At 33.6% G+C, this 16318-nt stretch overlaps 1 protein-coding gene across 2 annotated transcripts in view; it reads right to left on the reverse strand.

Annotated features, from left to right (window-relative positions):
- The window catches only part of LOC124360840 (integumentary mucin C.1), a 36956-nt gene extending 21005 nt beyond the window's left edge, over positions 1-15951 (reverse strand). The window contains exon 1 of one of the 2 annotated variants that reach the window (XM_046814789.1): positions 15676-15944. In XM_046814789.1, coding sequence (XP_046670745.1) covers positions 15676-15742 — 67 coding nt within the window. In that variant the 5' untranslated portion in view covers positions 15743-15944. Of the gene's footprint in view, positions 1-15675 lie in introns of both variants that reach the window. The other variant, XM_046814790.1, reaches the window with a different exon arrangement.
- Positions 15952-16318: the final 367 nt, after the last annotated feature.

Raw genomic sequence — 16318 nt, forward strand, 5'->3', positions numbered from 1 at the left:
AATCTTCATGAGAGATACATTACCTGAAAAAGTTAAGAAATTTGAATGTGGAATTGTGAATTTAGACTCGATTATGGGAAGTGGAACGCATTGGATTTGTTATTATAAAAATGATAAGAATGCATGTTATTTTGATTCGTATGGAAGAATTGAGGACAAACCACCTATAGAATTGATTAAATATTTGAAAAAATCAAGCGTCTACTACAATGATTCTCAGATTCAAGACTATAAAGATCCCCCAATTTGTGGTCATTTATGTGTTTTTGTTTTGAATGAACTGAGTAATGGTAAAGATTTTAAAGAAGTTGTCAACAAATTATTACTTAATAAATATGGATTCACAAAATATTTTTGACGTATTTGGAACACAAATTATTCAAAATGTAGATAATAGTTTGAATTTTGATAGTTTGAGAAATGAGTTTGATAACAAGTTAGAAAATTTATTACAAAACCTTCCAGATTCAGATATGTTTGCTGTTGAGATTGAAGATTTTAAAGCAGAATATGATAACAAACTTGCAAATTTCATGAGTTCAAGTGAAGTTGCTGATAAAATAAAAACATTGAAAAAAGAATTTGAAGATGGTGCAAAAAAAATATTTACCAATTTAATGTCTCATATCGAAAAAGCTGATAAAATTACTGAAGCGATCAAAGTTGAAAAGAATTATGTTAGTTTGGCTAATAAAAAAAGAATTGTCGGTGTTCGACCTGGTATTGACAAACATGATGTTGTTGTTAAAGAACAAATTTTAAAACCTCTAAAATTATCAGAAAACATCGATATTGTTGATTTACATGATCCGAATGTTAAAAATGCCTTAGATTTTAAAGGAAAAAGAATTAGCAGTGTTAGTAAAGGAATTAATCCATTTGATGTTGTTGTAATGATTCAATTAGAAGATCCTATTAAAATGTTTAATGAACTAAAACAAAATTATGAGAATCATAAACAGCATGTTAAAGATTTTACAACAGAAGTCTATGAAAAACTTGAAGAAAGAAGTAAAAGATCAGTAGACGATGTTGGTGAAATTAATGAAAAACTTACTAAATTTAAAGAGTCTTTTGATAAGTTTAGTTTAGATGCTACGAAAACTTTTGAGAATATTGGTCATAAATTTGTCGAATACAATGATTCAAATGCTGATAAATTTAAAAAATTAGAAGAAAAACTTAATAAGTTCGAGGAAGATCTTACTGAAATAGGTATTCTCGTAGGGTTTTATGCATGATAAAACTTCCTTATATAAATGGCGCTCATATACTGTGTGAGATGTAAGGAAAAAACTGAAACAAATGATATAAAATACTATGCAAATATCAATGGAGTTAAAAAAATTTCTAGAAAATGTGCTGAATGTAACGCTAAAAAGAGCCAATTTATAAAAACTTGAAATTTTTTCTTAATAAATAGAGATGGCGGGACATTACAGTGCTTTCGATCTTTTTATAATGCAACACGAAAGAGATTTGAAAAAAGAACATTGGGATGATATTTCTCAAAAATATGAATTATCCGAAGATATGATGAGATTATACGTAAACAAATTGAATTGGTATAACATTGCTAAATATCAAACTTTATCATCAGAGTTCATTCAAGAAAATATACATTATCAATTAAAAGATCATATGTCTGTTCTTTGTCTCTATCAACACTTGAGTATAAAGTTTTTGGATGAAAATAAAGATACAGTTGATTGGAACAATATTATAGATAGCGGTTACTATCCTGTGCAAATTTTATTGAAATATGTGACCGAGATCGCAAAATTTAAGGAAGAGAATCCTGAATATGACGAAGTAGATCATTAAAAAATGACTCTAATTTATATCTTTTCTTATAAAAACGTACATTAGATCGATGAAAAAATGATATCTTTCTTATACATGATGTTTAAAATTTCTAAATTTTCTCTTATTAAATGGCGGACTACAGAAAATATGCTAGTGATATTGAAAGGGCGGAGTTTAAAAATTTCTATCCAATTAGTAAACAACATTTGAATGAACCGAATAAAAGAACTGAGTTTAATATTGATTTTGGAGATAACTTTTGCTCGTCTAACTTCCAGTTTTATATTTCTGGAACTTTAACAAAACAAGATGGTCAAGCATATCTTGGAACTGATAATGTTAGATTAATCGATAATTTTATACCGTTTTTATTTTCTAAGATTGAAGTAAGAAAACACAATAAATTGATAGAAGAAGTCGAAAACTGTGGCCAATTAAGCACAATTAAAGGAACTATTTCGTATTCAAAAAGTGATGTTATTTCTCAAACTTCTAATGGCTTTGAATCAGATTTTAAATTTGGTGTTTTTGAAGCAGCTGGAAATTTATCTCATTTTGGATTAGGATTTTTTGAAAATGTTACTATTCCGATCTATAAAGGAGGATTTTATCTAAGTTTTATAAGAGCAGAAGACGATGATGTGATTCTGAAGACTGCAACTGGAAATGTTATGCCTGTTGATGGAAAAATAACAATTACAGATTTTTTTATTAGAGTTCCAATGATTGATTATAAAACCACGAGTAAAATTAGATTGATTGATGAAATTACAAAAAGTCAAAACATTATGTTTAATTTTCTAGATTGGCAATGTATTGAACAAAAAGGTATTTCCGGAACAACTTATTCGTTCGATATTACAAACATTTATAGAAATATCTTCAATCCCAAGTTCGTTATTATAGGTTTTCAAACAGATAGACAGAATAATCAAGAAAAAAATCCTTCAAAGTTCGATAGTTTGAATGTAAAAAATATCAGAGTAAAATTGAACGGTTCTTATTATCCAGATGAATTACAAAATTTAAACATTTCAGGGGGTCTTTTCAGAATCATGTATCAGATGTATCAAGATTTTAAGAAAGTTTACTGTAATAATAAGGAAATGTATTACAATCCTAAAGAATTTTTAGCGAATAGACCTATTTATGTCATTGATACAACAAAGAGTTTGACAAATATTTCTAGTTCAAAGAACGATAAATTATCAATATGGATTTTCAAAATGCTGTTACAAACGCGATTTGTTATGTGGTTGTGGTTTCTGAGAAATTTTTATCATATGACGTGATTAAGAACGATATTAGAGAAATCCAGTAAAAATCGTCTTATTTTCTGTTGAGCGAATGTTAGCAAATTTCATTATTTCCGTTTATAGATTTTTCATTGAGATTTCTGGATTTTTTCATTAAAACAGCTTATAAATGTAGAAGCAAACATTGAACAGTAAAACAGCTATAGATTCGGTTATTTTCCATTCGTGGTTTCCTGTTAGATTTCTTAGATTTGTTTATGGTTCAATGAACAGTATTTTACATTGATTTTCTGACTGTCCCAAAAGTGCGCCAGAACCGGCATATTCATATCTACTTATATATACTCCAGATTTGTGATATGGAATTGTAACAGGGACTTATAGAAAACACAGAAACTTAAATGATATCTACTTGATGTATGCCTACTTAGGTTTGAAAACTTATATGGGACTTGTATCATATTACGCCACAACTGTTTTTGTTAAATTATATAGAACATTAGATTTTAAAAATTGCAGTTTAAAGAGCAGTGCTTTTGGGTTCCAAAGTGAGAGTTTTTATGCAAAATTCTAAAATATTTTAATGAATTGCTCTAACAATTTCAATACCCTTGAACTATTTTAGGAGAGATCAAATCAAATCAAAATCAAAAACATCTTTATTTACATGATCATCAAGATACAGTAATGGCGTCAAACAATACAAAGTGATATTAAAAAGACTTTACGGTAGTTGTAACATTTAGTTATACAGCCGACTCTCGATAATTCAAACATTCGATAATTCAAAACTCTTGGTAATTCGAACGAAAAAGCCGGTCCCTTGAAAAACTCTCGCTATTTCGAAATTTTTCAATGCATTTTGATACACTCTGTATTTCGAACTTACCGCAGAGGACAGACTAATTTTGAACACGCAGTAATTCGAAGTCTTGTCGGCGGAACTCTCTATAATTCGAAATCACGTAAACAAATTGAGGTTAGGCCGATACAGAATACGCAGTAATTCGAAGTTCACTCGGCAGAACTCTTTGTAATTCGAATTGAGAGTCAGCCGGTGGGAAACACGCATTTCAACTTATTCCTGTCATAACAAGAAACTTTGCATCCTGTGTCCCAGAGCATACTCTTTGCAGTGTTGGTTATGTTTGCGCCGTGTTGTGTGGAAGTCGTGTTTGTTGTGTGTAAGAAGTGTTTGTTGTGATGGCTACTAAGCAAAAATATAAATGTCTTTCTCTTTCGGAAAAGAAAGAAGTGATCGCGGCGGTAGAAAGTGGTAAAGCGAAGTCGGAAGTTGCAAAAACATTTCAAATCCCTGCGAGTACCTTGTCTACCATTCTAAAAAATAAACAAAAAATAGTTGAAGTGAGTTCCGTAGCAGGAAGAAAAAGAACGACAAAAGGTGAATATCCTAGATTAGAAGAGTGTTTAGTCACATGGCTTAGACAGTGTAGAGATAAAAATGTTTCTGTTGGAGGTTCGCTTTTAAAAGAAAAGGCAAAGGCATATGCTAAAGAGCTTGGCATCCCCAGCTTTGCAGCAAGCGAAGGCTGGTTGACTAATTTCAAAAAATGTAATGGTATATTATTTAAAAAGGCTTATGGGGAAAGCGCTAGCGTTAACGACAGTGTGTGTTCCGATTGGCGTGCAGAGTTGTCCAGCTTAACAGAAAGTTATGAACCACACAACATTTTTAACACCAACGAGACCGGCTTATTCTTTAAATGCATGCCGGACAAGACATTTACATTTAAAGACGAGAAATGCCACAGAGGGAAACATAGTAAGGAAAGGTTAACTCTTCTGTTGACTGTTAACATGGATGGTTCCGAAAAATTGAAGCCCCTCCTCATCTGGAAAGCAGCAAAACCTAGGTGTTTTAAAGGTATCCAGTCATTTCCCGTAACCTACCGCTCGAACAAAAAGGCGTGGATGACAACGGAGTTGTTTAACGAGTGGTTAAATTCATTGAACAGCGACATGAAAAAACAAAATCGTGAAATCCTCTTATTCCTTGATAACTGTTCAGTTCATAACAACCCTCCAAATCTCTCGAATGTGAAACTTCATTTTTTTCCACCAAACACAACATCCAAGTTGCAGCCTCTAGACCAAGGCATAATTCAAAACTTCAAAGCATTTTACAGACATGAAATAGTCAAGATTGTACTGGATGGAATTGACAGTAATGAAACTCCAAACATCTCTATTCTCACAGCCATGTTGATTGTTGACAGCCATGTTGATTGTTGAAAAAGCGTGGAAAAGATGACTTGGCCGCTAAAGATGAAGAACAACCTGATGTTGATAACGATGAGGAAGACCAGGAGTTCCCGCCTGTCACACTGAAGGAAGCCAGCATCCTTAGAAAAGCTGTGCCATTTTTCTCTCCAGGTAAAAGCATCGCAATAAACTACTGTAGTTAGCCTATCAATTTGTTAAACTGATTTAAAAATGCCATATTCTCCACACTGCAATTTATCCATCATTTTTTTACTGAATTTGATGTCCGAAAGTAGCATAGACTTTTTTTAACCTTAGGGTCTTAGGGCTGTAAAATCAGCTGTTTGTTTAGTTTAAAACTTCAATGTAAATACTGTATGTCATAAGTTATAATACAACCAACAAATTACGTAATTTTCGGCATTTGTTACGAAATACGCTGTGACAGTTGTTTTCTTTCTTTTCTTTGCAGACAGAAGATGGGCCGGAAGTGTTCGACGCACTATTTGTGTTAAACAAGGTCGTCGATGAGGCATGAATCAACAAGAAAAAGCAATCAAAGATAGATTTGTTCAATTAATCATTAGAAATTAATGTTCTTTGAGTTTTGTTAGTTTGCCGTATGACATTGTGTGTTTAATAAAAAAAACTCTTGGTAATTCGAATAGTTTTCTTTTCCTCTCAATAAATCGAAACTCTCGGTAATTCAAAAGTCTCACTAATTCGAATTTTTTTGCATGTCCCGCCAATTTCGAATTATCGAGAGTCGACTGTATATGTTAAAAATGTATTGATCAGTCTTCTTCCACTTCAGGAACTCGTCAAGGCTGTAGAAAGGTTGCTGCAGTAACCATTCAGTCAGGCTTGATCGTAAGCTTTTTCCCTGAGTGTGTCTTATGTCTATTGGTAAAAGATTGTAAAATTTTTTTCCTGAGTATGAAGGCTTCTTCTCATATAGGGTTGTCCGATGTAGAGGCAGGATATAGTTTGAAGTTGTTCTTGTTCCATAAGTATGTATATCTTGACCTTTAATCTGCATCATCTGAGATGATGAATACTAAATCGGTCTTAGTAATCATAAAGAAAGCACTTTTAATTGAATATGATAGAGCCTTATAATATTTATTTTTAAGAAGACCTGTTCATGGTACGTTACCCACTTGAACTTATTTGAAGTTTGACGTGTGCCGAATCAATTTTGGTTGAAATCAATTATATTTTACACGACAGAGTAAAGTCTGTCTTGTTGTCACGTTAAATAATATACCACGTGTCTTAAAAGTCCAACCTCCTCCTCATTAACTTTCTTATGAATGGAGAAGAAGTGATTTACTTTGGGGGATGATTTTATGACCAACTAAAGAATTCTTTATGTGTAACAATTTTTGACCTCCTCCCTCAAAAATGGGGTAGCAAGTCAAAATCTTTAAATAGGAAACCCTAGTAAGTAAAATGTTACTCCATCAAACTTGGTGGCTAATTAAAGTCTGAATTGTTTTATAAAAACCTATTGTTTGTGAATAATTTAGTAACGAAATTAAATAGTAAACATTTTGAAATCTCACCTCATTTTGAATCAGACGAGATGCTCGAAATAGCTACCATGTACTTCTAGAAAAGTAAACTCTGGATTCAAATCCACGTCTAAAATTTTGTAAAATTTCAGGTGTGATGAGGTGGCAGGCAACTTTTGACTTTGTTCTTAATTCATCATTGTTTGCGGGCTTTGTGTCAAACTTTACTTTTGAGAAAACGCAAAAAGAAAAATTCAAGAGGTGAAAGTGTCGGCCAATCCACCATAGCTCCAGATCAAACTATTCTTCTGTCCGGAAAAATTAGATCTAAAAATGTTCAGTCAAACACATTGTAATGTGGTGGACCACAGTCTTGTTAACCCTTTCGACCCCAAGATTTTTGTGTGGGGATCTGCCAGATTCCCAGCTCTTAGCGCTGAGGTATGTGCACCAGTCCCAGCCACATTTTACTAGAAGTGTAGACGTGAGCTAAAAATTGCATAGAATTTTCATTTATTGATGAAATTTCATGTAGTTTTTATGTTTTTACTTCCCAAAGTACACTGTATTGTATGCTTTAACACATTCACTGCTAAGCATTTGAGTATTAGCGAAACCCCGGTGCTAATCTTTTAAATTTGTTTAATTAGAAGATATAACTTGCAGAAGTGACATAAAAGCATAAAAGATTATTTTTGACCTATATTTACATTTTTTTTGACATCATTATACTGCGGGACCGATGGGTCCCGTCAGCATAGACCAATGCCCATTGAACCTGAAAATGACATTTATTACAAGAACTATTGTATTATTTAGGGGTGTACACGTAACCTTATGACTGTTGATGGTAGTAAAGACAAGAAATTAGGCATTATGTTCCCAAGACTCCTAAAATTATGTAATATGTTGCGGGACCGATGGGTCCCGTTGTCCTGGCTACAGGTCTTCGTTGATTTATACATGAGTGCACACTCTAAAACAAGATAATTTTCACTGAAAGGCACTAATAGTATATCATTTTATTATTTACAGCCATCCCCTCCCTTCTTTGTAGTTTTTAACACGTCTTATTTACAATATGTACATCATACCAAACACTTTTTGTTATTGTGCATTTTATTGTCATGGCACTTGTTATATCATCACGAATCATTGGCAATGTATTACAAACTACTTTGGGGTCTCTAGATGTAACAGCCATTGTTTATTTCGCTAAAAACGATAACGAAATAATAGCAAACACAGCACTAGATGAAAACAACTATAGTTAGCTGAACCGAGAAACTATGCACACTAGAACAAAGAACGAAACCGGCCCAACACACTCACGCTATCATAAAGGGCCTCTTTGCAGTGCTGCCTAAACAGTGCCGAAAGCAAAACAACAATGCCCAGCGGGACCGATAGGTCCCGCGCGCACCCGTGAATGGTGCCGAGACGCTCGGGCAGGACCGAATGGTCCTGTTTAGCACTGAATGTGTTAAACTAAACTTTTGTAATAATGCACAAAAAAATCTTTTGTAAAAAAATTGTTACTTACAAAAAAATAATTCTTAAATTTTGCATTTTTAATTGTACGGAGAAGCCTAAAAAAATTCCTAGGTCAAAAACAATATTTTTTTTTATTATTACACATAAAATTGAAGTAGAACCCAAGTTTTCATTGCAATATATTTATAAATAGCTGAGATAATATCAAAAGAAAAAAAGATGTAACATGGCCAAACAGCCACGGCCATCTAAATCAAACTAAAACATAGTTGACACATCGAATAAAAAGTATTGATAGTTACTGTAACTTTGTAGGCCGGTACATTACGAGTACTCTGATATAATAATTATAATTATACTGCAATTTATTATATTCGAAAAATATTTTTTTCCGAACGTCCTAAAAAATAGGACGTTGGGATCATACGCGATTTCATGTGACGTCCTAAAATAAGGACGTTGGGATCGAAAGGGTTAAAATACAGGCTCGTAACCATCATGTACGAACTCATTTATTGCTGGAACAATGCAGTTTCATATAACGACTATGTGGAACAATGCAGTTTCATATAACGACTATGTGGAACAATGCAGTTTCATATAACAACTATGTGGAACAATGCAGTTTCATATAACGACTATGTGGAACAATGCAGTTTCATATAACAACTATGTGGAACAATGCAGTTTCATATAACGACTATGAATTTAAAACGAGTTAAGTCGCCATCAATAAAGAATGGCCCAACTCAAAATTAAGGACAGGGATTGAACCTAATCATATTTGAAATCTTAAGTCTGAATCCAGGTTTTATTTTTGTCAAGAAGTACATGGTAGCATTTAGAGCATCTTATCAGTAGTAATACTAGAGACCTCTAGTTTTTCTATTATTTCCCTTTGCATAATACCTTTACAATAATTTGTCACTTACTAGGGTTTCTTGTTTTTGAAAATTTTGACTAAACCACCAAATTATCCCATTTTGAAGGGAGCTCCTCACTTGGTAATATAAACGTGTCTTAAAGTATGTCACTTCATCTGTATTCATAAGAAAATTAATAGAGGGAGAGAGGGTGGGAATTTTTAGACACACTGTATAAATCCTCGGTCTGAAAATCCTACTTCAGTCAAAAGTGGTCTACATTTGGTCCTTGTAATCTACTTCTGATGTAATGCAGGTAGTCTTCTTAGGGTATAGTACATGTGTGTCATAGACATACATACATAGACACATGTGTGTCAAACTTTACCTTCCTAGGATACCGGGAAGTTAACAAAGCAAAATGTAGTTTTTATAGGGGTTGCAACTCGCATTAAAACCCTTATTTTAACTTCTTTAATATGCTTTTTGTAATCTATGTATGTGACTAGAAACGTGTGTGTGGAATTCACATTTTTCGGACAGTGGAAAGATGAGAAATAAAAAAAAAGTTCTTCTAGGGGTTGTAATATTTATAGCTACGATAATTAATCTTCATGAAGATACTCTTTTTTTTCTATGTAGGCTAAGTCATGAATCACGCGCGTGTCACATTTCATGTTCCTAGGACATTGGGAAATTGTAAAAACAAAAATGAAGTTCTTCTGCAAATTACATCTCCCATTATTATACTCCTATGGGTGGATTATATTTATGAAAGGTGTGGTTATTCTTGTGGATAATGCATCGTATCATTCAAAACATATAGATAAAGCACCTACGAGCAAAAACAACTGGACAGAAATCACAGAATATTTGACAAAGAGTTCACTTTAGTTCAGATATGAAAAAGTTGAACTTCTAATGGCACTAAAGCTTCACACGATAGAAATAATATGGGCTCAAATTAAACGACATGTCGCAAAAAATAAAACGCCGTTCAGTATTATTTATATCACAAAATTTGTGAAAGAAGCTTTGGAAAAGACTACACCTGATTGTTGGAAAAAGTTCTACCCAACAACTAAAATAATTGGTATCAATTTACATTAACGTGACCATGGATAGGTATGTTAATTTTTTTCCCCTGAAAACTAAAATTTTTCCTGAAAACAATATTGAAGAAAACATTTGTCGGCAACAAAAATCAAAGGAGCTACGATTTTTTTAAATCCTCTGAAAACTCCGTTTTTGACAGTTTCCTATAACTCCGCGTCTGCTCAAACTCAGTATAGCCAGATTTTAAAAACCGATTATCATACCAACAACGAAAAATTATCATACTTTCATATAAAATAATCGAACCAAACACATTTAACGAAAAAGTATGTTATGTTCGTATAATAAATTATGTTATAATTAACCTTTGGTTTGTTACTTGTATAAATTTGTCAAAAATCTTTCATGGTACGATAATAACTACCCATCGTGTATCTTACCGGCGCATAAAATGAATGAAATTATTGTACCTTTAAGACAATTATCGTACCTCTGGCAACACTATCCATATTTGACAGTTTGGTATTACTCCGCGCCTTCTCAAATAAAGAAAGGACGCCATTTTGAACTGCTGTTGTTCCTCCGTGTCTATTCTTAACCTCCTAGTTCAGTATTGGTAATGGCACACCTTTGTGGTTAATTGCACACCTTTTGATGCTGACTAATACGTTAATCCTGTCAACGATGCCTGCCCGCTGGGCAGTGCTGCGCACTGCTTGCTCTTTTAGAAAAAAATTAACTCGAGCTTGCAAAAGTCGAATCCCAGATCACGTGATGCCCCTACTCCTTAATGCAATAATGTCCGAAAGGCATCAATATAATACAATATTACTTTCCCACCAGTTCATATGCACCTGTGATAATAATACTTGGCTATAAATGCCCAACCCATTAAAATAAAGCCCATTTTCCGTAGTCACGCTAATGTAAATAAATACCAAATAATTATTGATAACTTCTCTCAAATTATCTGTTAGTGAATTTACACGTATAGGTTTACTTTAGTTTGTTTTTGGAAACAGAACCACTTTATGCCTTTTCTTGAATTAAATATTTATCATAAGCATACAAGCCTAATTTAAAGATCTCGCTGTTATAAATCCTAATAACAAATAGTAGATAGAAGCAGAGTATCGGTGAAGAACAATAAGTGGATCAGGTTTTTTAATATCAAAATTATCAAACGATATTTAACTATTATACCACTTGATATAATCAACAAATAGTAATTAATTTGAACCATAACTAAACCATCTGCACCAACTGTAGACATTTATATATTCTAAACATAATTTGTTATATAATTAACTTATTTTAAATAAAAAAGGTTGTTAAATTTAGAAAACTATAGCAAATAACATTAAAAAATTATTTACTGTGTCTTTTTCGGTTTCAAGATGTTTGTGTTGTTGTTATGTTTTCTTTATTATTGAAATCACATTTTTCCTACGACCTGTCTTAATTTTTTTGTTTGGTTGATGGTTATGATTTTTATTATATATGACATTACATAACTGTTTAAACTATTTCTATTAATTTGAAACATGTGAATTTAATTTAGTATTTCATATACGTTGATAGTTCTGTTATTTTGATATATAAAATAATATTTGATGACTATATTCAATGCAGACGCTTGATAGGTGGGTCTTGGGGACTTAAGCCGAGGCTTTTGTATTGGCTTTACGGTTCCATAGACCGACCTGCACTAATGTATGGAAATGTTGTCTGGTGGCCGAAAACGGAGGCCAAGATGGCGATAGCTTGTCTGGCAGGCATCCAAAGGATGGCTTGCCTTGCAAACACTGGGGCTATTCCTAGTGCGCCAGGTGCAGCTCTAGACTGTTGTCTCAACCTCGCCCCTCTGGACATTGTTATTCGGGCTATGGGCAAAAGTAGTGCCTATTGTCTTCAGCAATCGGGACTCTGGTCGGACTGCAGCAGTGGGCACTGTAGAATTAGCATCCTGACTCAGGAGGCTGTTCTGCACACGATCTCTGATCAGATGCCACAAAAGTTTTCCTTTGACAAACCCTTTAGGATTGTGATACTTCCTAAGGATGATTGGTCGGAGGAAAAGAAACCTCTTCCATCAGCAGAGCTTGAATGGTTTACATACGGCTCTAAAACAAAAAGCGGCAAGGCGCTGGAATTGTGGGGTTGAGACTATGCAGGGAACTGGTGGTCCCTATGGGTCCGTATCCTACAGTCTTTCAAGCGGAGGTTGCAGCTATTATGGAATGTGCTCGTGAGAATCTTCGTCTGCGATATAGGAACAAGACGATCAATATTTACACAGATAGTCAGGCAGCACTTATGGCACTGGACTCTGTGTGTTCAAATCCAAACTTGTCTGCGATTGCTATCAAGTCGTTTCTTCCCTGGCAAGAATCAACAATGTGACTGTTTGTTGGGTTCCTGGTCATGAGGGGATCCCTGGGAATGAAAGAGCTGATGCCCTGGCCAACCGGGGCTCAGCATCAATTAATTATGACAGACCCTCAACCGCTCTGCGATATTCCAAGGTGTGAATCCTTTGGGGCTGTCTTGAAATGGGTTCGCGCTGAACATAATAGAAGGTGGAGGTTGCATCCGGGCATGAGAATGAGCAGAATGGTACTAGAGTGGCCTAAAGTGGCGTCTGACCTTCTCTCACTAAATAGATCAATGTCTTCTCGGGTTATAGGTCTGATCACGGGACATGGTCACCTGAGGAAGCATCTTCATAGAGTCGGCATCCTTTAGGAGGATCCGCTCTGTAGAATGTGATGAGCAGGATGAAACTGCCGAACACTTGCTCTTTGATTGCCCTTCAATAGCAAGGGAGCGGTATGCCATCTTTGGTAGTTTAGATAAGGGTGGTGAATTTCTGTTGATGTTGCTATAAACTAAGCTGTTATGACCATAGAACAGTCAGATAAGCTATTGGGAGCAGATAATGCTGAAAATCATAGATAACAAGAAGCACAGTACACAAATTTACATTTCAATTGTTAAAAATTAAAGTTATATTTGTGATATATATATGTGGGTAGGGTACAATAAGCAGACTCGGTTTTTTATATCGAAATTGGCAAACGGTATTACTTAATCATAACCATTGATATAATCAATCGATACTGATTAATTATTTTAAACTATTAACTTAAATAATCTATATCAACAGCTGTAAACACTCTAAAATAATACACGTAGGATAATATTTAGGATAATATTTCATTTTTACATAACTAATTCTGATTATTAAAAATGGCGGTACTTTGAGATTATACTGACCACACCCAGACATGAATCGTTATTTGACATTTTGCTTCTACTGATTACTAGATTAGGTAGAACAATATTTCGTCAATATAAAACAGGAATTATCTTATCGCAACCCCTCCCCATCCTCAGACAGAGGTCAAAGTCGAGCAGTCTAGTAGATAACGTGATTGCAGAGTCTCGCCGCCCGTTCAGCTGGTGCGTCGCTTTGTTGTACTTCCGTGTTTTACCCCTACATTTCTCCAAACACAAAAATTCTACAAAAACAAACATTACCAAACAAAAACTAAACTCTTCAATGAAAAAAAACACACAAAACTTTATTCTTGATCAAACTCCGCCACCCAAAATGCGAGTGCCTCCGGCCTTTGGTGCTGCTGAAGCCCGCGCTGATGTCAACAAAAGAAAAACATCCCTCGAGATACTAGTACCTATCAGTAAAATATCAAATTCTAGAGGGGCTGATCAGAAATATAAATTGAATTGTAATGGAAAGGAATTATGTACCGTGCAAAAAACTTAAATAATCATGTGATGCTGCGAGGCCAGCCGTAACTTAATCGGGATTCTCGAGAAAGATAAGATAACAGCGACAACAATACCGATCACAATACCTGGAAATGCTTGTAAGTTTGTAATTTTGTAATTAAAGAGTTGTTTTTTCGTTCTATCATGTTTGTTTCTATAAATTTATATTTTTGTGTTCTTCATACTGGTGTGGTCGGTATAACTTAATCCTAAAGTACCAAAATGGCAGTCAATTTTATAAAACTACATGACGTTGCTTTTTCCTGGCTTCAAAATGTTGGACTTGTACCGAAAAACCCATTATGTGAAATTTGTGGGAAAGAAACAACTGTAACTGTGAGAGGAGTAAATATGGCCGTCTTCAGTTTTCCTAATTTTGGTTATAATAATTTGTTTGATCACTGTAAATATTAAATTCATATTTTAATTTAAAACATGATTGTTATTGAAGACTATAAGTACTTTTATATCGATTGATAGTCTAGGATTTGAGATGCGAATATTAGGTATCGAAAAATATATTCTTCGATATAAAAACCGGGTCCGCTTATCGTACCCTACCCATATATGTTAATAAAGCTGAAATATTGATTGGCTACTATGGCCTTTAACCACAGTAATAACAAAAATTCTCTCTGCAAATGAAAGTACAGTATACGATTTAAGAAGTTTATTTATTTATTTATTTATTTATTCAACGGTATCCACCATTTTTACAATAATAATTAATAATATTTGAATAACACAATACAATATAGGCATACTAATACTATATGAATACACAATAATATATGCATTAAGTATATGGACAACAACTAAGACAAAAAAAGTCAGGAGCTGGTGAGCAAAACAGCAAGTGTAACAAGACTAGTGTCCAGACAAGAAAAGAGGGCAACAATCAAAAATAAAACTTGAACGACTACAACAGTAAAATTTTTAAAGCAATAACAAGGAATAAACTTGAAACAAACTATAACAATATGATAAAAATTTTAAAAATAACAAAATTAAATTTCCTAAAGAAATAACAAAAGATAAACCTAGAACAAACTTCAACAACCAAGACAATAACAAACACACAATGAGTTAGGCATACATAAAGTAACAAAAGAGTGCAAAAATTTTACCCTAAACAGAAATTGCCATACCTATGATACCGCCACAACAAAAGCCCAACTAGGGTTTCTTATAAATAATTTGAAATAGTTCATTTCTAAATCCAGTTGGCCTCATGAAGAAGTTGTTGTGGTTTTAGGTAAATGTTCTTTGGCTTGGCTTGAGACGACATGACTACTGGGTAGTTTAAGCCTTGTATTTTAATTCTACAGCCTAAAAAGTGCCCCATATCTTTGAAAAAGTAGGCCTAACTTGGTTCCTAGAACTATAGAAAAAACCTTGTAGCTATGCTTAAAGTTGAAATAGTCTAGTCATTTACTATCAGTCATAGCCTAACTGTGTCTCACCCAATTGTCAAAATTTGGATTTAACCTATGGTGGTTAAAAAATCTATATTTATTCACATCCCAAACACTTGATAGCCTATTATAAGCTTTAATACCTTGATACAGCATTCACCGATAAGCAAAATTGATAACTCATTAATAATTCTATTCAAAGCATTACTAAAGAACTAGAAATCATATTTTACATTTTATAAAATAAATTACTCACCCAGTGATGTCAAAAGGTATAATTGAAATAACGCCAAAATCACGTTATAAAGCGTTAACAGTTTCATTTTATACTTGTTTTAAAGCTGAAAACTTCAAAATCTAAAATTGGTATATTACTTATGTAAACGACTACCCTGTCACGAGTTTCTGAGAACGAGAACCTATCTAATTCTGTGATTTACCGATATGTGAACACAAACTGAAACGTAATAGACTGCTAAAACTATTGCACTGCAATTTGCGAACTGGTCGAAAGTCAGGACCCACGTACACTGCACCAAAGTCAACAAAACGAAGTAGGCATAGACAGCTAAAGTAATTTATAATGACTTGCAATTAATTATGAGCCAACTATAGTGAAACGTACTTGAGCCCCCCCCAAACATAAGAACAATGTTAAACCTCATTCTTTATTTCAATGAAACAACACCAATTTGACAAATAAGATGGCAAACACGTAATACTATCAAGCATTTAAATAACATCATTTTAAAAGACAGTTAATATAATATTGAAAATTATATCTAGGTTATAACAACATAATCAACGAGAAACAATCATAAAAAGTGGCAGGGATCTTTGAATAAATTAATTTATTTGAAGGACTAACAATCAACATAGAATAAGAGTAATAGTGTAAC

The sequence above is a fragment of the Homalodisca vitripennis genome, chromosome 4 (genome assembly GCF_021130785.1).
Source record: "Homalodisca vitripennis isolate AUS2020 chromosome 4, UT_GWSS_2.1, whole genome shotgun sequence".
Taxonomy (NCBI): domain Eukaryota; kingdom Metazoa; phylum Arthropoda; class Insecta; order Hemiptera; family Cicadellidae; genus Homalodisca; species Homalodisca vitripennis.